Here is a 23,165-nt window from a genome sequence, read left to right on the forward strand (position 1 = left end):
AGGACCAAAAAGGTTTGAAGACATAGAGCATCTACTCGTTTCCATGAGAAGTAGGTGAAGCAGCAGGGTCGTTGGTGTTGTTTGGCGGTGTAGACGAACTCGATGCAGTGGTGATTCGCGCCGAAGGTGGTGAAGTAGCATCGTCTTCATCATCGATGGCACGTGCATTCACTGTTGCAACAGAGGAGGAGAACTCAGAGTCTTCAAGAGACGGAGTTCGTCGCAGCACATTCCTTCTTGGAGGTGTTGAGTCAAACTTGAATCGTTCAGAGAATCCATCCTCTTGAAGATCATCTTCAGAGCACATAAGCGTCAGCTCTTTTCATGTACGCCGACAGGTTTCATGGGCAACAAAGGCATTCTTGGTGGCAAGGTTGTGAATCCTGTTTACCTCCACCAAGAGGCTTTGCATGTGGCGCTATGAACCGTTTTTTAGAGTTCAATTTTTAAACTTGACATAATTTGTCCCACTTTTCCTTAATTTCTTGATCATTTGCCCTAATTTGTGTTTTTGTTGATTTCTTAACGTTTTAACCCAAACCATCGGTACGCTTTTTTTAAACATCAGTACGTGAGATGGCCCATATACCCTCGTGGAAATTTTGCAATTTACCACAAATCTTCTGTGCACGTGCCCCCGCAACGGAGCAGATCGATCGATTCTGGAGGGGTTCTTCACTTCTTCCTGTTGCTCCGGCTAATCCCGAAACGCTCCACCACCATCTGAAGAAAAAACCCCACCACCACTACCCTGCCTGCTGCTCCGGCTATGCGGCGGCTACCTCTGTGGATCCTGCGCTCCGCGGCGGCCGGATCTCTCCGGAGCCCCGCCCCCTCACGCGGCGGCTGTCCTGTCCCTCGAGCGCCACATCTGCCGGCGGAGGCAGCCGCCGCGCCGGCCGAGCTTGCCCGCTGGCTACCGCGGAGAGGGTACTCCCGGTTCGCGAGCGGATTCACCCCCCTGGAGCCGAAGAAGCTGGGATCCATCCTCGACGTCGAGCGCGCCAAGGGCCTCTCCCCCGAACACCTCGTCGCGGCATGGGATGACGTCAGTGCCCTTCCCCTTTTGCCGTACATTTTGTTTTCCTCCGTACTAGCGTTGAGGAGATCACATTCGTTGGCTGCCGTCTATAAGCGCACGAATTTCATTTTCTGTACTGGTATAGATAACAAACGGTTTTAAGGTATTTGTCCCCAAGAAAAGTTAAGGTGTCTGAATGATGTCTAAGGATGAAAACAATGGAACCAAATTATCATAGCTATTTGTAAATCTGGAACCATGAGATGTGCTCTCAGTGCCTTGCGCCCTAAAAGTGCTTGGATCACAATTGCTGCTCAGTGCTTAACAGACTAGCCCATATCATCCAATTGTTTGTACACTTGTATATCAGTTGCAGTCTTCAGGGTGAAAATCATTAACGGGGCATATTAATGGGTTGGATGGGTAAGATGGATTGTGTGTGGAGATAGGCAGGGAAAGCAAGAAGAGGGGAGGCAGATGGATATTTGTGGGTTGGTAGGAGCTGCGTGCTTCACTAGCTGTTGTTATAGAACGTTTTGCATCTGACAATCTGTCATGCCCCTACCTGAAGGCAAGACAAGTTTGTTGTATGCCTTTGTTTGGGCAAAGAATCGAACCCGCAGGTTGGAAAATAGCAGAAACAAGTGGGATATTAGACCATCCTGTCCCATATGATGCAAAAACCAAGCAATATTTGCATCAAGGGTGGGGAGGAACCTATATCTTCCATATGAACTTCTGTATTTGAAAGGCTAGTGCGATGACCAGTAATCTCACATATTGTCCTGTTAACCCAGAAAATTAGCAAACTAAGTTTTGGCTTCGCCTAATTATCATCCAGTTACTAAAAGTTTTATGTCTTATGCTGTTGACATTACAGCATTATTTTGTATCTGCACATATTGCTTACTGCATTGGAGTCCATCCTGACATTACTTCTGTACAATTTCTTTGTGTCACTATTCTTTTCATGGAACATTAGTACCACCTGGGAAGAGGTCACATAGGTGTATCAATGAAAGCAAAGCTTTACCGTCTCTTGGAACAAAGATCGGCTACATGGTATTTGTTTGTTGACTGGAGTTTTGATTCCATCACCATGATTAATTTCTAAACTATTTATTTTCTTAACTAATTATCTTCTTTTGTAGTCCATATTTTGTTATTCCTTTGTGGAGAGGAAGTGGATATACCACCATGTTTATGCAAGGTTATTTCTCGGCTCTACCACAGATATTCGATTTTCACAAGCCTTGTTGACTGCTTTCCTTCTCACAAATTTCCATTGAAATTGAACTTTGTTACAGTCTATAAGTATGTTCTTTACTAAACATATATTTTTGAATATTCATATCAATGGGCTTTGGTCAGTCTGACATTCTTAATATCCTGTGCATGTTATTGTTCAAGTGTCCAATTGTATGTTTTGTTGATTATCAGTAAATGAAACGGGTTATTATAACCCTTGGAAAACAAATCTGTTTATTCTAGATGGGGCTGTTTGAACCTGATATCTAAGGCAAAATTTGCTACATGACACTCTATATCCGTGGTATTTACTCTATTGTACTATAAATTCAAAGCTTGCCAGACAAACTTTAAGCTTGCATCAATTTGCCAACACGCACTCCACCTACTATAACAACATTATCTGACTTGGGAGTGGGAAAACGCGTGAAAAGTCTGTTTTGCCATTTTGTTGTAATTTCTTTTGACAAATTAATAGCTGCACAAAGTAGACATGCACAACAATCTATATTTACGCAGAAATTAACTGATTCATATTTTGGCCAAATAGATGGCATCACAAATAATTGAATCTCTAGATCACTAAACACGCATCAGTGTGTTTACAAGTTCAAAGATGCCGTACTCATGAGAATAAAGCAGACTTTGCCTGCTCTGTCTCCTTTTAAGCCAAACAATATTATTACAATTTGGTGGTGTGTTCGGGTGACACAATGTTAGAATGCTTTAGCAAAGTTGCAAATTTGGAGTGTGATGGAGCAAATGTCATGAATTTGTAGTGTCCTGTAGCCAGTTTGCCTCTCAAGAATGGTAGATGTACTCACACTCATACCAAATGAACATCGACAAACTACTGTTCATGAGAAATATATTTGAACATAACAAATGAACCAAGCATCCATGGTGTATCATCACGCTAACTTCAGGCCCTGTCAGTTAATAGCTTATAGTACTGATGTATTTACACGTAGATGTATCAGTAACTAACTAATTATATTTTGAACACCCCATCCAAATGTTGGGTGTGCTGGGGTAGTATATTACTTGTAACTCTATGTCTGATACCCTTAATATTTATGCCTAGTATCTTGTCCATAAATGCAAGGCAGTGAGGCTGCAGAGACTAAAAGTTCGGTAAATTTTGGTGAAATTTATGAAGGGGCTGGTGTCGAAACACCGTTTTCTGCATGGCCATTTATTTGTTCAAACCCACCTGTGGGAATTGACAGTGTTTGTTTTGTTTTGAGCTAACTGCTCTATTCTCTGTCGTTCAACATTGCAGTCCAGCTGCCGCACATGATCTTCACAGGGCTTGAAGATTACAAAGCAAGAGGAACTCAAGCAAGCCCTTACTATACAGTCACTCATTTCACAGAGTTTGCAGAAACCAAGGATACAGTGCTTGTCCGAGGAGACGTTGTCTTCACCAGCAAACTAACCGATGCAGAGGCAAAGTGTCTTTTAGAGACCGCCCACTCGTTCTACCTGAATGATGTGCGGTACAAGCTCGTGGAGCGTTTCAACAAGGAAACACATGATTTCGAGTTCAAAGATGTCCTTCAGGCGCTTGAAATGCCGTCCATGTGAGCAGAGATGTGAAGCCATCATGCGACGACAAAGCTTCCCAGCGCGGTGAACCTGAAACTACTGCCGAGATTGGAACTACGAGTTCTTTCTTCCCCACATTTTTTTGTGGCAGCTGTGTCCTGGAAAAACAACCCTGAGTTGATATCACCCTGACTTTGCTGAGTGGTTGTTCATCCTACTTGTTTTGTTGTAGCCGTAGCAAAGAAGAGAACCAAGTTCCCAGGACTTCTCTAATAAGCAGATCCGGGCAAAGCTTTAATCGGCATTCCGTAGCTATTTTGCTGTCGTTTCTCTTGGCCTTTTTGGCTAAAACCTTTAATAATAATATGGTAGATTCAGAAACACGCTATACTTGTTTTGGATCCTGATGACAATTGACAAAATGTTTGTTTAAATTATGGATGGAAACCAGCTGTGTGGTGTTTTGGTGTTTTCCGTTTGATCTGATGGCTGTAAATCGGAAAATGGTAGTATCTCCTTGCATATATAGCTGAAAATTGGCACGTGTAACTGTTAATATAGCTGAAAATTGGCTCCCACACTCTACTCCTAGATGATACCTTGACGCGGTAATTGATTGCAATATGTTTAAAGAAGATTTGGTTGTAAGAAACATAAATCTTTGGTTTGAGAACTAAAACTGAAAATAGATGAACGGGTGGCTGAATCGGCTCCGTGCAATCAATTCCTGCACTTAGTCGTAGATCGTCCAGGTGAATTGATTGTAGATCGTCAAACTAAAACCGTTCTTTGGTTTGAGAACTAAAACTGAAGATTGATCTGCTCCGTGATGGCCCTTAGTCGTAGATCGTCAAGGTGAACCAAGGACGCATGATGGCCCTTGTGGTATCTTGTCATGTTTAGGCATTTGCGTGTTAGAGCTGGCCGGCACAAACTTGATCTTACTCCTGATGCACACATGACTGTTTAGCTCTATTAGGGAGTATAGATGAGTTGGAACTTGCTGCCGTCTCTAAGCTTCAGGAAGAAGATGTATGCTAATGGTACGTACCTTGCTGTTGCTGCTTTGCCACAATTGCACCTCGGTTCAACCCACACGTCCTGGTACTCGGCAAACCTTTTCATTTTTGGCAAACGTGTTGGTGATGCTGTGTCGCGGGTGGTGTCTGCGTCCGAGCCATTATCGATCAGGCCAACGACGCCGTGCAAAACCCAAGTTCATGCTTGCTTAAACGGGTGGCTGAACCGTGCAATGCAAGTGCTGTCACGGAGCAGATCAGGTGTATATATGGATAAAACCAAACGGCCAAACGATATATAACACACACCTACGTGACCGTGTGTGCGCATTCATGTGACAACCGCAAAAGAAAAGAAATGAAAAAGACAAAACGTCAACAAGTGCGACCCGCCAACCAGATCATACATCGTACGGATACGGAACAAGGCAGAAATACCATATATACTTTCTTTTTTCAGAAGTTGCCTACATACGCATGAAAGTAACCTCCACGTACAGAACAATTAACTTGGTTGCAATCACCTCAGTGCAGTACAAGGAGGTTCACACCGGACGAGACTTGCCTGTTTCCCGTCGTGTGTTCATCCGTGCTCCTGTCTACGTGGCTTGATTTAAATGGAATAAAATAAAATCCGGTCCCATTCCCTTAAAATCAGGAGGAGAGAAAGATGATTAGATTAGAAAAAAAAAAGACAGCCGTAGGATTAAGTGGGAGCACGAACAGGAGCACAGGGACGAAGCTGGCAAGCCGAATCCGTTCACACCAACGCCAATAAGGATCATAGATCACAATTACTGGATACTCTTAAAATATATACCCATAGTAATAAAATGCAGAAATGTTAACGCCCACACGTGTGGGCGTTTGCATCTCGCCCACATGTGTGGATCCACGTCCGTTCATGAACGCACGAATCTTGGCATGTTTCTAGTGCCACGTAGGACTGGCCTGGTGTGTGGGCGTTCAGCCGGTCGCCCACACGGCCGTTTCACCACACAAGAGGGGCTGGTGTGTGGCGTTCAGCAGTTCGCCCACACGTCACTTTGCACGCACACACAAGGGCTACTGTGTGGGCATTTGGCATCTTGCCCACACGCCCTTCTCCTCTCCCACACCCAAGCTGCTAGTTGCCATGTGTTTTTGCACTGCACATGGCAACTGCCCCTAGTGTGCTTTTATAAGCAGGTGGCAACTCTTTTTTTTTACCCGAGTTTGCCATGTGTTTTGCAGGGTACACGGCAACTGCCTAGTGTGCACGTAAGCAGATGACAACTCTCTTTTACCGAGTTGCCATATGTTTTTGTATGGTACATGGCAACTGCCCTAACGTGCATGTACATGGCAACTGCCCTAACGTGCACGTAAGCAGATGTCAACTCTTCCTTTTTACATGGCAACTGCCCTAGCATGCTTGTGAGCAGATGGCAACTCTCTCAACTGCCTAGTGTTAGTATGTGGCAACTCCTAAAGTTATGAAATCATGGCAACTACATTAGATTAGACCATACATGGCAACTGCAGTTGAGCAACCATTGCAACTGCAGCTATCCGACATGGCAACCGTAGTTCAGCGATATGGCAACTGCAATTAAACGAACATGGACGAGGGTCTGGACCATGGCAACTGCGGGCGCACAGTGACCGTCACGCGTGGCGTGCGGGACCAGGAGGTACGAGGCCTGACATACATGCGTGTGGGCGTTATCAACTTCGCCCACACGCACGCGTGTGAAAGGGATCGGGAGGGAAAAAAGAGGCGTGTGGGCGCTAATTATTTTGCCCACACGTAAATGTGCGGGCTGTTCCTCTTATACACCACACAAAATGTGTGGGCGGACTCCCTAACGCCCATACGTGTGGCACTTATCGGCGTCCATAAAATAAGGATCATATTATAGATCACCAAACATGACTAGTAATTGAGACAACCCACTCCATACAAATTACGAATTACTACTAGATACTCAATGGACATCGCCCAAGCATTCTTCCGGTGAACTTAACTTGTGCTCAGTAGTCTTATCCAGCATCATCGCGGTGCATGCATGAGCATGACTGAACACATGCACGTACTAGATGGCGCCGAGGAGGCGGCCCCCGAAGAAACGCCATTTCCCTGCTCCGCAAGAACGACGGCGTGCCACTGCCCCACTAATCGCCGCCTCATCCAGCAGCTCCTCGAACAGCTCCATCCCCGCCGGATAGAAGGAGACGACCGGCGCCGAGGCGTACCTGCGGGTCCAGCGCCTGGCCTTCTCATCATAGAGACCCCGCTCGCGCTTGTACAGCCGGGCGGCGTCGTGGCGGACGGGGAGGTCGAGCAGGGGGTCGTAGAGGACGGAGACGACGGACAGGAGGACTGTCCTTATCGTGAGATTAGGCCACCACCCCCTCCCGAAGATGTCCAGCGCCATCTTCCCCTCCGGGCCGATGTTGGGATGGTACACCCGCAGTGCAGAGACGCGTACGTCAGGATATCGTTTGGCATGAACACGAGCAGTCAAACAAATGCCGATCGACCGAGCGATCTTGTTTGGAGGAAGCATGCAGCTAGAGGCCAGTGCCGACTCACCTTGGTTTTGAAGGTGAGCTTGATGGGCTTGAAGGGGTAGTCCTTGGGGTAGGCGACGTCGACGGGGAACGTGCCGCCGGCGTAGGGGCTGTCGTGGGGGCCGTCGATGATCACCTCCCAGTGAAACAGGTCCGTCACGGGCGTCGCGCCGGGCCGGCAGAACGCCGCCGGGTCCATCCAGAGCTGTTTCAGCTCCTTGCGGATCCGCCTGATCACCGGGGCAGGCTCCGGCATGGTCGGTGCCGGCGGTCGTGCGCACCTCCTCCCTATTCCCGTGTGCCCAGCCTCCGTGGGAGCTGTCAGCTGTGTGGCGCAAGGAAAATCTACACTAGCGCTAGGTAGATGCTCACAGCTCCGGCTCGGATGCTTTATATGGATGGGTTTGGCCACTCGCGACTTCGGGAGACAGAGCGCTGCGGCATGCTAAACCTCGTTGTAATTCTGTGTAGGTTGTCAGAGCAGTCTGTTAGCATCACCGAGCCGGTTACAGAGGATGACGGCCAGGGCAGCCAAGACCCAGTCAACAAGCCACTGACGTCGGGGCCTACAGGAGGGTCAGGCGCCCATCCACGCGCTACGCTGGCAAGGAATGGACCACGAGGTAGGATAAATAAGGAGGACAGCTTCCTTGTGAGGGCGGCCAGTTTGACACGGCAGTCCCCCATTTGCTTGTAACTCTCTTCCTCCTTTCTCCCTACTTGTAATTTCAAACTAGAGCTACAGATCTGAGTGATGTTCATCAATAGAGAGATATCCTAGCCTGTTGCTAACAATTGGTACTTAGAGCCAAATTTTTTCACCATCCATGCTGCTGTCGGCGTTTTGGAAACGGGGGGGGGGGGGGGGGGGGTCCCCAGACTTGCCTGCCTGCGGCGTGGCTCAAAAGGGGACCCATCATGGCCCATCTTCATCAACACAGACCCAAGACCCTCGCGAGGGGCCAAGCCTCACGGGGCGGACGACACGGAACTTCCTCAGGCACGGCCTCATCAGGCTGGCTCGCGAGGAGGCGGAGAGATCAAGACGGGGTACCTCGCGAGGTGCCCGTGACGCAAGCCATGACGACCAAAGGCGCCAGGTGGGCGCTAGCCGCGCAGTGTCCTCCTTTTCTCTTTGGTGCAAAGGGAGCAAGCGCAGGCGAGAGCATCAAGCAAAGGCACCCGTTTCGGTGCAACGAGACCAAGACCAGTCCAACGGCAGGGAGGAAGTCATTGTGGAGCCCAAGTCAGCGTCACCACCAGAGCCTTTGACAGGCGAGGACCAACTTTAGTCAGGATAAGTGTACCAGATATTCCCCTTCAAAATGGCCAATTGTTGGCGCACTTCCCGCTCAATATTTAAGAAGAGGCCCAGGGCCTTTGCCTATAAATAGGACTAGCCACCCCCACTGTAGAGGGGCAATGAAGAAGGGAGAATCTAGAAGCCAAGAGAGAAACTAGTTAGGATCGGATCGAGTAGCATCACACACACAGAGAGAGAGAAGGGCGACTGAACTCCTCCTAGCAGTTCATCCCCCCAGCCAAGAGCAGACCCTCGCGAGGCTGTTCTTCCTTGTATTGCTCATCATCATCAGCCCAAGAGGCAATCCACCACACCACATACTGGAGTAGGGTATTACACCACAACGGTGGCCCGAACCAGTATAAACCCTGTGTCTTTTGTGCTGTTCTTTCCATAGCTTAGATCTTAGCGAGGCGGAGGGGTGCAGGTAGGTAGAAGGCGAAACCTCCGCGCGCACCCCAGTGTTCGAACCTCAAGGGTCTGCCGGAACCCGAAATCCGACATTTGGCACGCCAGGTAGGGGTGCGCCGGAATCCACTTTCTACCGCTTTGTGTCCCGTCGCGTCGTCATCACCATGTCCGGCGATCAGGCGGGCAACCCAGATCCATGGGCGGCGTGGCCCGCCCGCGCAGAGCCGCTCGCCTCGGGCGACCCCGTGCCCCAGGAAGCTCGCGGTCCGCAGGGCGCTGCGGGCCGCGAGCGACGCGGACAGGCTTCGACAGCTCTCACACCGCGGCAGGCACGGTCGGCAGCAAGGGCCTCCAATCACGCCGCGACCACGACACCGTACACCCGCCGAGAGCAGGCGAATTCGAGGGCCGCGCTCACGGTGGCCCGAGAGCTGCTGCAGTGCAGGCTGTTGGAGGGCGGCCGCGACGTGCTACTGGAGCGGGTGGCAGAGCTCCTGGGCTTCGCCGCCTCAGGGGCTCACCCCTTCTGCACCCAGCTCCCATCTCAAGCCCAGGGCGGCCCGCGCGGGGGCTCCGCGCGCGCCCGCGGGCTCCAAGGCTACCCCAACGCCGACGAAGCTGTTGGCACCGGACCGGCGGCGGCGGTGCCCCCGCTCCCGGTCCGCGAAGAAGAAGGACTCGACGCGACCCACGGCCCTAGTGGACAGCCGCGCTACCACCCCACGGTGGGTGCGTCAAGCAGGACTGCATGGCACGCGGAGCACTACGGCGTGGCCTTCGGGATGACGGCGCCAGAAGAATACGTGCCCCTCATGATGGACCAAGGACACCCTCATGAAGGCGAACAAGGCTTGCTCCTCAGCCCAAACTGGGGGGACGAGGCGCCAGAAGCTGAGCCCTTCCAGGAGCCCCGGGACGGTCCCACTGGCCACGCTGGAGGCAACGATTATCGGGTATCGCTAATTCTTCAGGAGCAGGCGTACGCTAATCATGGATCGCAGGAGGTGCAGGTCGCCACAGCGAGCAGCTGCCCCGCTCCCACAGTCTCCTACCCCTCAGGAGGAGGGCGCAGGGGGCTGCAGGAGAGGGGCCGAGATCCAACATCACCACCGCGGCGTTCGGAGCAAGGTGTTCTCAGGAGGTAGGCCCTCTGCTGGGGAGGTGCCTCAGGGCCTGCCCCCTGGCGGAGGACCCGTGGTCGTCGGGGGAACCGCTGGCGACCGCTCTACCCCGTCGGCGGCGTCCTGGTTTCTGGTCGTCGTTGATGGCACTAGAGTGTGGCGCAAGGCGGGGCCCTCGTCTGGCGATATGAAGTAAGGCCGCTACCTGTGAAGAAGGCCCAGTGCCTGTGAAGCTCGCCGCCCCGTGACACTCTCACGTAATAATGAGTGGGGCTGTACACGCCCCGGAGTCTCAGGGGTGCCGGCCTCAGGCCCTGGGGCTCCCTCCCACGCTCAGTGGCAGCACTTAGCTCCGCGCTGGTGAGAAGACGTCCAAGACTAGATTAGGTGCCGGACGCGGCCTTTTGTCTGCTTTCGTTGCTTTTCTCTTTGGTTGTCACTTTCCCCTGCTGGATTCAAGTTGGATTCGAATTTGAGATTTGCGTGTGTTCGGGGAAGAGGTGCTTAGTCTCGTTCGAGCAATTTCTCGCGTTTTGATTACCACTTCGCCTCAGCTGCCTCCCCTCGTGAGCCCCTCGCGAGCCGGGTCAGGCCTAGCTTGTGCGCAGCCCAGACTGCCGTCGCCGCGTCCTCTCAGGAGGGTTTTTTACTACAGATTCTACGGATTCGATCAGGGAACACTCGGGACACTACAGCCTCCCACAGGCTACCTCAGGGCCCGCACGGGACGAAGGTAAACTAGCCAACCAGCGCGTCGCTTAGCCAACCACTTGGCGCGGGCGCATGTGCAATGTAACATCTACTAATACGATGAACACAAGTTTTACATGAGGGGCTCCCCCTCCCAAAATGCTCTCACAGCCCTCAGGCCAAAACCTGAGTTCTATTCATGCAGGGTAAGGAAACAGGAACGATGCATGATCAGTCGGATAAATCCCCCAATGCGTCCTCAGGAGCACCATCCGAACCGTTGCTGGCGTCGCTGGACTCGCCATCGCTGTCTGCGTCGCCGCCGGCGGCGTCAGGGTCGTTCACCACACCGCCCTCGTCGGCAGCCACGATCACGCCGTCGTTGTCTGAAGCGAAGGCCCTAACAAGAGCATCCACATTGTCTTCCACCCAGTGCGCCAGGTCGTCTTGGACGGCCTGGGGGACTGGGGCGATGGCGGCGTCAAAATCGAAGTGGGGATCCATGTTCCGGAGATGGCTGAAGACGCGAGAAAAGGCGTGCCCGAGCAGGGCGCGGCTCCTCCCCTCCACCAACCTGTCGGCCCTGACCGACCGCGCCTCCAGCTGCGTCACCACGTCGGTGAAGAACTGAAGGTTGCTGGCGTAGTTGACTGCGTGCGGCTCGCCAACAGCCGCCTCGCAGATGTTTCCCAAGGCTGTGTTGGCTCTTTCCCGGAGCGTGGTGAGCATGGGGCCATGCTCATGCTCCAGGATCCGCCGCTGACGTATCTCGTCCGCATTCTGGCGTGTGATGGCTTCAGCCTCCTCCACCCGATGGCGAAGAAGGAGCACCTCGGCCTGGGAGGTGGTTGACTCCCCTTGCGCTACTTCAAGGGCGTCCCGAAGAGCATCGGCCCGCCGCGTCGCTTCCTCCAGCTTGGCCCTCAAGGCAGCAGTCCTACCTTCAGCCTCGGCCCGGATCAACCCCAGCCTCTCCTCGGACTCACGCTCGAGGTCCAAGCACGCCATCGCCACCCGACGTCTGACCTCCTCCAGGACACGGGCTTCCCGTGCAGCGACATCATCCTCCGCCTGCGTCATCAAGCGCTCACTCGTCTCCAGACGCTCGTACTCGCGGGTACGTTTGGCGGCTTCCAGCGTCAACGCCTCCTCACGCTTCTGGAGCTCTGCTGGGTCGCCAGAGGCCACCTTCATCGACGCGAGGGCTGCCTCGCGCAGCTCCACTTGCTCCTCCAGTGAGTGGCACCAGGCCAGGAGCTCCCGAGCCCGCTCCTCCGCCGCCTCTCGCCGCCGGTCAGCTTCCCAGGCCTCCTCAGCGGCCCAAGATTGGGCCTCTCGAGAGGCCACCAGCGACGCCTTGGCCTCTTCGTCGTCAAGATCGCGCTGATGGCGCACAAGGGCGATGGCGCCCTCCAGCTCGCGCCTCTCTGTAGCCAGGCGCAGGCCCTCGGCCTCAAGGTGCGCGTCTTCATCAGCAAGCTCCTCACCAAGCAGGCTCACCGAGTCAGCCGCCCTTCGAAGGAATCCTTGGCGAAGAGCGTGACGCTCCCGGACGTGCTCGAGCACGTCTTCCACACCATCATCTGCCCCAAGCAAGTGCTGGGGGCCACGGATCAGCACTCCCCCTCCGGGCAGGGGGCTAGGGGCTGGCACCCTCGCGACGGCCGGGTATGCCACGCCAGAAGCCCGGCCTGGAGCCAGCCCGTCCCCAGATGAAGAGCGCAGGGAGCGCCTCAGCCAGTCGCAGTCCACAACCAGGCGAGAAGCCCACGGCAGGCTGGCTATGCCACGAGAAGGCCCGCGAAGGAGGATCGCGAGGTGGGCAGGGCCTCGATGCGCCTCGAGACGGTTCGCCTCTCCGATCGCCCTCATCATAAGGACTCTGCTGCTCGGAGCGCTTGAGAACGGTAGAGGGGGCGAAGCCAAGGGGGACGGAACCTCATCCATCTCTGCGAGCTCGGCTGGAAGGGGCCTGCGGAGGAAGGATCAGTAAAAGCAACAGAAGGATCGGGAGCTGAAAAAGGAGAAGGCTTACTCATCAGTGGCGAAGTACTTCCTACGCTTTAGCAGGCGACAAGGGTAATCGTCGCCCAGGGCCTCCCTTCTCTTCCGGAGGGCCTCAAAGTCCACGCGGAAGCGGCCCAAGAGTTGAGCGCAGGGATCAACCTGCGACGAGGACGAAGCGTCAAGGCGATCCGCATCAGGGGCGCCTGCCTGATGCGCACTGCCAGTCACCTCACCAAGAGAAGCGGCTGGAGCTTCAGGGGCCTCAGCCGCAGGCGCTGAGGGCAGCTCCTTGCCGCCCTCAGCCTCAGCGGCACGGGCCCCAAGAGCTGCTCCCTCATGAGCATCGCCCGGCGCTGTCACCCCGCCGGGAGCCCCCTCGGCCTCTGGTGCCTCACGCCTCCCTGCTCCGCCACCCGAGGAAGAGTCGCCTTGGCCGACTGAAAGGGCAGTCACCATCACTGGGTTCTCACAAGGCCCCGAAGGCCGGCGGGGCGCGGCCCCCACTCATCAAAGATAGGCATCTGATTCACAAAATCGCCCCTGTTCTGGCAGAGGTACAGCAAGGCCCCTCCCTGCTGGATGCTGCCAGGGTTGGGGTCCCCAGTCAAGATCAAGAGCACTGTCCTCGGCACTTCAGGCGTCAGTTCCTCTTCCTGGAGCCTCATACGATCATCACGCCCGCTGAAGGCCCACATCCGGCGGTAGTGGCGTTGGAGAGGAGCAATGCGGCGAAGCAGGAACTCCTTCACCACCTTGGGCGCTATCACACCAAGCGACCTCAAGAACGCGAAGCGGTGCCAGACGAAGACGAGCCGGGGGCTCTCAAGCGTATCCTGGCCCCAGCCCGAATTGGGGACAGCAGGCGAAGTTGGCTCTGATAGCAGGGGACTGGGCACCCCTGCATCCACATACAGCCACCGCTCACGGAACCCATCCGCGGGCAGAGGGAGCCTGAAGTCAATCCCTGAGGCCGCTGTCTCAGACGCGGCAACGAAGCTCACACACGCCCAACATTGGGTAGGGTCGACAAGGCGTAGAGAGAAGAAGTGGTGCAGCAAGGCAACCGAAGGAAGGATGCCCATCATTGCCTCGCAAACAAAGGCGAAGACCGAAAGGAGGGTGATGGATTCAGGACCCAGATGCATCATGTGGATCTGATAGTGGGAAAGCACATCATTGAAGAAATCAGAAAAGGGGGGAACCAGACCCGCCCACAGGGCGTCGGCAAAATACTGGACCTCGGTGACTATCCTGTCGATGGAGAAGTGGGACGCGGGCCAGGCCGTCGTCCTCCCGCATTCGTTGAAGATAGTGGCCATAGCCGAGCTGACCCTGCCCAAGCCCTCGGCGGGGGCCGCCAACGGCGGTGAGCAAGGCGGAGGCATGGGTTTCTTCCCTCTTCCCTTCTTCGTCGGAGCCATGGCGATGGGAAGGGGGGAAGGTTCGAGATTGGGTTGAAAAAAAAAGCTGGAGTTCGAGAGGAGGAAGGACAGAGGGCGCTCGAGCAACAGAAAGGGGAGCGGCTGTGTACGACTACGAGTCCGCCTAGCATGGCGCAAAATAAGGGGGTGTGGGGAAACAGTGCCGCCCACGTCCAATCAGCCGCCACGCGGCGCCCAAGGCCGCAGGCTATTAGGGCTCGCGGCGCTTCGCTCTTGCCCTTTCGCCTTCCTGCATGGCCAAGTCCGGGCGCGCCTTGGGCCCGGGGGCTACTGTCGGCGTTCTGGGAACGGGGGTCCCCAGACCTGCGTGCCTGCGGCCTGCGGCGTGGCTCAAAGGGGGGCCCAGCATGGCCCATCTTCATCAACACAGGCCCAAGACCCTCGCGAGGGGCAAAGCCTCGCGGGGCAGACGACACGGAACTTCCTCGGGCACGACCTCATCAGGCTGGCTCGCGAGGAGGCGGAGAGATTAAGGCGGGGTACCTCGCGAGGTGCCCATGGCGCAAGCCATGACGACCAAAGGCGCCAGGCGGGCGCCAGCCGCGCAATGTCCTCCTTTCCTCTTTGGTGCAAAGGGAGCAAACGCAGGCGAGAGCATCAAGCAAAGGCACCCGTTTCGGTGCAATGAGACCAAGACCAGTCCAACGGCAGGGAGAAAGTCATTGTGGAGCTCAAGCCAGCGTCACCACCAGAGCCTTTGGCAGGCGAGGACCAACTTTAGCCAGGATAAGTGTACCAGATGTTCCCCTTCAAAATGGCCAATTGTTGGCGCCCTTCCCGCTCAATATTTGGGAAGAGGCCCAGGGCCTTTGCCTATAAATAGGACTAGCCACCCCCAGGGTAGAGGGGCAATGAAGAAGGGAGAATCTAGAAGCCAAGAGAGAAACTAGCTAGGATCAAATCGAGTAGCATCACACACACAGAGAGAGAGAAGGGCGACTGAACTCCTCCTAGCACTTCATCCCCCCAGCCAAGAGCGGACCCTCGCGAGGCTGTTCTTCCTTGTATTGCTCATCATCATCAGCCCAAGAGGCAATCCACCACACCACACACTGGAGTAGGGTATCACACCACAACGGTGGCCCGAACCAGTATAAACCCTGTGTCTCTTGTGTTGTTCTTTCCATAGCTTAGATCTTAGCGAGGCGGAGGGGTGCAGGTAGGTAGAAGGCGAAATCTCCGCGCGCACTCCAGTGTTCGAACCTTAAGGGTCTGCCGGAACCCGAAATCCGACAGCTGTGTTGGAACATCACCATGGAGACGCGGGTGGCGGTGGCGGCGGCGCGCCGGCGACGAGAGCTGATGGAGAACCTCTCTGCAGAGGGCAAGGCACTGTACGAGACACTCACGTGCGCGGCGACGATCTCCCACCAGCAACAGAAGAAAGATCTTGAGGAGCTCATCATCGCGGCGGTCGGCCACGCTGTCGACGCGGCGATCTCCAAGTCTGTTCCGCTCGCGGTCGACCAGACGTTGGGATCCGTGGTCGAGGACTTGCAAGCCTACACCTACGGCACCGAGCAGGACCTACACAAGCAAATCAGCGACCACCGCGCCTCGATTGGTCTCGCCTCCAACTCAGGCACGACGACAATGCGGCTGCCTGCGTTCAAGGGAGTGGCGGAGACCGGTCCCGATGGGCTCCGCGGACATTCGACTACACGGGGGTCGGTACCTGGGGCCTCGCTGCCGTACGTTCCGCCTCCGGCACGAGGTATCACCGATCCGCCCCCATCGTCCCCGTTTGCCCGTCTGATACATCGCGAGCGCCGTGCATCTCAGTATCAATCCCAGCCTCACCATAGAGATTTTCCCCATTTCGACGGCGACAATCCTAAATTCTGGCAGGCCCGGTGTGAAGATTACTTTGCTCTATTTGACATTGACCCTGCGCTATGGATAGCGATTGCCACGATGCAGTTTGAAGGGCCTGCAGCGCGTTGGCTGGCATCAGTTCAGTCTAAATTTGCACACGCCTCTTGGCAGGAATTTAGTGTTGTTGTAGTGCATAGGTTTGGTAGGAATCAACACCAAACCCTGATTCGTCGCTTGTATCGCTTACATCAAACTGATTATGTAGAGGATTATATCCTCGAGTTCTCGGCTCTGATGGATCAGCTTGCGGCATATGAACCTAGTCCTGACATGATGCACTACACTACTCGTTTCATAGATGGCTTAAAACCTGCTGTTCGTGTTATTGTGGCTGTTCAACGCCCCCTAGATCTCGATGCTGCGTATTCTATTGCATCTATGCAGGAAGAGGTGGGTGAAGGTGGGACGGAGCTGAATTCCTCTGGATACAGTCGGCGGCCAAATTCATCTGCTTCAAGCCGGCCGTACAAAGCCAAACATTCCGAGGACACTCGTGATATCACTGTCAAACCAGCTCAAACAGATGACAAGTTAGCCACATTGAAGGCATACCGTCGTGCCAAAGGACTCTGCTATGTCTGTGGTGAGCGTTGGGGTTGTGATCATAAATGTAATAGAACTGTCCAGTTACATGTGGTGCAGGAGATGCTGGAATTTTGTGCTCAATTATCCAGATTCTGATGATAGTGCTGATGATCTGATGGTACTCTCAACAGAAGCTCAGTCTGATAAATCTGAACCCAGTGCTATCAAGCTCAATTGTCAGTTGCAAGGGCAATGGTTTGTGTTTTTGTTGGACTCCGGCAGCTCCCATTCCTTCCTAAGTACTAAGGTAGTAGCAACTGTTCCTGGACACACACTACTAGCTCGTAAGCAACAGGTTCGATTCGCGGGAGGGGGTCATCTTGAGTGTACTCATATGGTACCCAATTGCACTTGGTCAGCTGATGGGCATACCTTCCAGTCTGATTTCAAAATTTTGCCGTTGAAGTTTTATGATGGGATTATTGGTATGGATTGGTTGGCAGCGCGAGGTACTATGCAGGTGAACTGGGACCAGAAGTGGCTTTCACTCGAGCATCTGGGGCAACAGATTCTTCTCCAAGGGCATCCCCCTGCTGTGTTTGATCTTACAGTTGTTGAGCTCCAGTTAATTCAAGGGAAACAAAATCTAGAGCTTCCTGTTGAAATTCAATGCCTACTGGATGGGTTCTCTGCAGTGTTTGAGGCTCCCACTGGACTTCCGCCTCGTCGTGCTTGCGACCACAAGATTCCGTTGATTCCCGGCGCACAGCCAGTGAACATCCGCCCGTATCGTTTTTCTCCTGAACTCAAGACTGAAATCGAGAGGCAGATCACAGAAATGTTGCAGTCGGGTGTCATCAAGCCCAGTACTAGCCCGTTTGCCTCGCCCATTATCATGGTTCGGAAAAAAGATGGAACATGGCGCCTATGTGTTGATTATCGCCATCTGAATTTGTTGACGCTGAAGAGCAAATATCCAATGCCTGTTATCAATGAACTATTGGATGAGTTATCCGGTGCATCTTGGCTTACCAAGCTGGATCTCCGCGCCGGTTATCACCAAATCCATTTGGCCCCTGGGGATGAATACAAGACAGCGTTTCACACACATAATGGCCATTTTGAATTCTCAGTCTTGGCTTTTGGGCTCACTGATGGACCTTACACTTTCCAATCCGTTATGAACATAGATTTGTCACCTGTTCTACGTCATTGTGCTGTGGTGTTTTTCGATGACATCCTTATTTTTAGCAAGACATATGATGAGCATATCAAGCACTTACGTCAGGTGCTTCAGATCCTTGAAGAGAAGCAATGGAAAGTCAAAGGGTCCAAGTGCATGTTCACCCAGAGATCTGTGCAGTATCTCGGTTATGTGGTGTCAGAAGAAGGTGTTGCTACTGATCCCCAGAAAGTGACTGACGTTCAGAACTGGCTGGTCCCTACTTCTGTCAAAGAACCGCGTGGGTTTTTGGGTCTGTCAGGTTACTACCGTAAATTTGTCCGTCAGTATGGTGTTATCAGCCAACCTCTGACACACTTGCTTAGCAAGAATGTTCCGTTTGTCTGGACAACTGACTCTCAATTAGCCTTTGACACCTTGAAGCAAGCTTTAGTGAGTGCCCCTGTGTTGGCCTTGCCGGATTTCAAAGTTCAATTTGTTGTTGAGACTGATGCAAGTGACACAGGCATGGGCGCTGTACTGATGCAACGCGGCCACCCGCTGGCATATGTAAGCAAGGGACTGGGTCCAAGAACTAGGGGTCTGTCGACTTATGAAAAAGAGTATATGGCCATATTACTAGCTGTTGAACAGTGGCGTCCATACTTGCAACATTTAGAATTTTTGATTATGACAGACCACAGCAGTTTGGCGCATTTGGGCGACCAGCGTCTGCATACTCTGTGGCAACAGAAGGTCTTTACCGAGCTACTCGGCTTACAATTTCAGATCAAATACAAAAAAGGGATTAGCAATGCAGCAGCTGATGCTTTGTTGCACAGACCTGCACCTGACACTTGTTTAGCGACTGTTAGCCATGGCCGTCCTGCTTGGATGATGGACATCGTGGATGCTTATACTTCGGACCTGCAGCACAAGAGTTGCTGGCTCGCTTGGCCGTCTCGACTACAACAGATGATCATTACTCCTTGCGCAATGGGTTGATTCGTTACAAAGACCGGGTCTGGATTCCGGATTCTCCTGATCTCAAACAAAGGATTCTTGCTGCTCTTCATGATTCTCCAATTGGTGGGCACTCTGGTATACCTGTTACCTTGCGCCGCATTAAGCAGAGTTTTTATTGGAAGGGTTTGCACGCTTTTGTCCATCAATATGTGCAAGAATGTTCTATCTGTCAACGCGCTAAGCCTGATCGCGCTCGCTACCCGGGGCTACTGGAACCATTGCCGGTCCCCTCGCAATATTGGCAGATGCTCACAATGGATTTCGTGGAAGGTTTACCACACTCCGGCCGTTTTAACTGTGTGATGGTGGTAGTGGATAAATTGTCCCGTTATGCTCATTTCGTCGGCCTGTTTCATCCGTTTACTGCACCAGTGGTGGCTGCCGCATTCATGGATAATGTGCATAAGCTTCACGGGATGCCTGAATCCATTGTGTCTGATCGTGACAGGATTTTCACCAGCCGTTTCTGGCGCGAATTGGCTGCTCTTTCCGGAGTCAAACTTCGCATGAGTTCTTCTCAACATCCGCAGACAGATGGCACTACGGAACGAGTGAATCAGTGTCTGGAAGGGTATTTGTGTTGTTTCACCCATGCCTGCCCTGTCAAGTGGGCGCAATGGTTATCTCTTGTTGTATTCTAGTATAATACTAGCATGCATTCTGCCCTGGATGGTAAATCGCCCTTTGAGGTCCTATACGGCCACTCTGCTCGTCAGTTTGGGATCACTTCATCCGATGCCTGTTCAGTTCCTGAGCTTACATAATGGCTTGGAGAACGTGCTTTAACACTTCATCTTCTTCAACAACATTTGGAGCGCATCAGAAATCGTATGAAGTACCAGGCCGATAAGAAAAGATCTGATCGCGTGTTCCAGGTGGGCGACTCTATATTTCTGAAACTTCGGCCATACATTCAATCTTCTGTCGCTCCACGTGCTCACCATAAGCTATTGTTCAAGTACTATGGACTGTTTCCGATGCTTGAACACATTGGTGCCACGGCCTATCGTCTTCAATTGCCGCCCAAGTCTCGCATCCACCCTGTGATCCATGTTTCTCAACTAAAGGAAGTGCTTGGGGAGCACTGTCAGGTAGAAGCTGCTTTGCCACCTACTGATGCCATTCTTTCTGTGCCAATCAGAGTATTGCAGCGCAGATTCCGTCGAGTGGGTGATATAGCTGTACCACAAGGCTTAATTCAGTGGTCTGGGCAAACTAAAGACCTGGCGACTTGGGAAGATTTACAGGAACTGCAGTAGCGTTTTCCTCGTGCAACAGCTTGGGGGCAAGCTGTGTTCCAAGGGAGAGGGAATGTTAGCATCACCGAGCCGGTTACGGAGGATGACGGCCAGGGCAGCCAAGACCCAGTCAAGAAGCCACTGACGTCGGGGCCCACAGGAGGGTCAGGCGCCCATCCACGCGCTATGCTGGCAAGGAATGGACCACGAGGTAGGATAAATAAGGAGGACGGCTTCCTTGTGAGGGCGGCCAGTTTGGCACGGCAGTCCGCCGTTTGCTTGTAACTCTCTTCCTCCTTTCTCCCTGCTTGTAATTTCGAATTAGAGCTACAGATCCGAGTGATGTTCTGTTGGGTTTCGTAGTAATTTCAAAAAATTTCCTACGCACACGCAAGATCATGTGATGCATAGCAATGAGGGGGAGAGTATTGTCTACGTACCCAACGCAGACCGACTGCGGAAGCGATGACACGACGTAGAGGAAGTAGTCGTACGTCTTCACGATCCAACCGATCAAGCACCGAAACTACGGCACCTCCGAGTTCGAGCACACGTTCAGCTCGATGACGATCCCCGGACTCCGATCCAGCAAAGTGTCGGGGAAGAGTTCCGTCAGCACGACGGCGTGGTGACGATCTTGATGTACTACAGCAGCAGGGCTTCGCCTAAACTCCGCTACAGTATTATCGAGGAATATGGTGGCAGGGGGCACCGCACACGGCTAAGGAATAGATCACGTGGATCAACTTTTGTGTCTAGAGGTGCCTCCTGCCTCCGTATATAAAGGAGTAGAGGGGGGAGGCTGGCCAGCCAAGCTTGGTGCGCCAGGAGAGTCCTACTCCCTCTGGGAGTAGGATTCCCCCCCAATCCTAGTTGGAATAGGATTTACGGAGGGGGAAAAGAGGAGGAGGGGGCCGGCTACCTCTCCTAGTCCTAATAGGACTAGGGGAAGGGGGGAGGCACGCAGCCCATCTAGGGCAGCCCCTTCTCTTTTCCACTAAGGCCCACTATGGCCCATATAGCTCCCGGGGGGTTCCGGTAACCCTCCCGGTACTCCGGTAAAATCCCGATTTCACCCGGAACACTTCCGATATCCAAATATAGGCTTCCAATATATCAATCTTTACGTCTCGACCATTTCGAGACTCCTCGTCATGTCCGTGATCACATCCGGGACTCCGAACAACCTTAGGTACATCAAAATGCATAAACTCATAATATAACTATCATCGTAACCTTAAGCGTGCGGACCCTACGGGTTCGAGAACAATGTAGACATGATCGAGACACATCTCCGGTCAATAACCAATAGCGGGACCTGGATGTCCATATTGGCTCCTACATATTCTACGAAGATCTTTATCGGTCAGACCGCATAACAACATACGTTGTTCCCTTTGTCATCGGTATGTTACTTGCCCGAGATTTGATCGTCGGTATCCAATACCTAGTTCAATCTCGTTACCGGCAAGTCTCTTTACTCGTTCTGTAATACATCATCTCACAACTAACATATTAGTTGTAATGCTTGCAAGGCTTATGTGATGTGTATTACCGAGAGGGCCCAGAGATACCTCTCCGACAATCGAAGTGACAAATCCTAATCTCGAAATACGCCAACCCAATATCTGCCTTTGGAGACACCTGTAATGCTCCTTTATAATCACCCAGTTACGTTGTGACGTTTGGTAGCACCCAAAGTGTTCCTCCGGTAAACGGGAGTTGCATAATCTCATAGTCATAGGAACATGTATAAGTCATGAAGAAAGCAATAGCAACATACTAAACGATCGGGTGCTAAGCTAATGGAATGGGTCATGTCAATCAGATCATTCAACTAATGATGTGACCTCGTTAATCAAATAACAACTCATTGTTCATGGTCAGGAAACATAACCATCTTTGATTAACGAGCTAGTCAAGTAGAGGCATACTAGTGACACTTTGTTTGTCTATGTATTCACACATGTATTATGTTTCCGGTTAATACAATTCTAGCATGAATAATAAACATTTATCATGATTATAAGGAAATAAATAATAACTTTATTATTGCCTCTAGGGCATATTTCCTTCAGTCTCCCACTTGCACTAGAGTCAATAATCTAGATTACACTGTAATGAATCTAACACCCATGGAGCCTTGGTGCTGATCATGTTTTGCTCGTGGAAGAGGCTTAGTCAACGGGTCTGCAACATTCAGATCCGTATGTATCTTGCAAATCTCTATGTCTCCCACCTGGACTAGATCCCGGATGGAGTTGAAGCGTCTCTTGATGTGTTTGGTCCTTTTGTGAAATCTGGATTCCTTTGCCAAGGCAATTGCACCAGTATTGTCACAAAAGATTTTCATTGGACCCGATGCATTAGGTATAACACCTAGATCGGATATGAACTCCTTCATCCAGACTCCTTCGTTCGCTGCTTCCGAAGCAGCTATGTACTCCGCTTCACATGTAGATCCCGCTACGACGCTTTGTTTAGAACTGCACCAACTGACAGCTCCACCGTTTAATGTAAACACGTATCCGGTTTGCGATTTAGAATCGTCCGGATCAGTGTCAAAGCTTGCATCAACGTAACCTTTTACGGTGAGCTCTTTGTCACCTCCATATACGAGAAACATATCCTTAGTCCTTTTCAGGTATTTCAGGATGTTCTTGACCGCTGTCCAGTGATCCACTCCTGGATTACTTTGGTACCTCCCTGCTAAACTTATAGCAAGGCACACATCAGGTCTGGTACACAGCATTGCATACATGATAGATCCTATGGCTGATGCATAGGGAACATCTTTCATATTCTCTCTACCTTCTGCAGTGGTCGGGCATTGAGTCTTACTCAACTTCACACCTTGTAACACAGGCAAGAACCCTTTCTTTGCTTGATCCATTTTGAACTTCTTCAAAATTTTGTCAAGGTATGTGCTTTGTGAAAGTCCAATTAAGCGTCTTGATCTATCTCTATAGATCTTAA

The 23,165-nt window shown here is 52.3% G+C and overlaps 2 protein-coding genes across 2 annotated transcripts; one reads left to right on the forward strand and one right to left on the reverse strand.

Moving 5' to 3' along the window:
* The first annotated feature begins 650 nt into the window (after window positions 1-650).
* LOC123128218 (uncharacterized) lies at window positions 651-4,291 on the forward strand. The gene is made up of 4 exons (XM_044548163.1): window positions 651-1,048; window positions 2,004-2,083; window positions 2,173-2,231; window positions 3,552-4,291. The coding sequence occupies exons 1-4, from the start codon at window positions 770-772 to the stop codon at window positions 3,854-3,856; spliced, it is 723 nt and encodes a 240-aa protein (XP_044404098.1). The 5' UTR covers window positions 651-769; the 3' UTR covers window positions 3,857-4,291.
* Window positions 4,292-6,711: 2,420 nt separating this feature from the next.
* On the reverse strand, window positions 6,712-8,016 carry LOC123130873 (ubiquitin-conjugating enzyme E2 5A-like). The gene is made up of 2 exons (XM_044550664.1): window positions 7,412-8,016; window positions 6,712-7,253 (listed from the first exon to the last, which is right to left on the reverse strand). The coding sequence occupies exons 1-2, from the start codon at window positions 7,643-7,645 to the stop codon at window positions 6,912-6,914; spliced, it is 576 nt and encodes a 191-aa protein (XP_044406599.1). The 5' UTR covers window positions 7,646-8,016; the 3' UTR covers window positions 6,712-6,911.
* Window positions 8,017-23,165: the final 15,149 nt, after the last annotated feature.

This window comes from Triticum aestivum, chromosome 6A, assembly GCF_018294505.1.
Source record: "Triticum aestivum cultivar Chinese Spring chromosome 6A, IWGSC CS RefSeq v2.1, whole genome shotgun sequence".
Lineage (NCBI taxonomy): Eukaryota > Viridiplantae > Streptophyta > Magnoliopsida > Poales > Poaceae > Triticum > Triticum aestivum.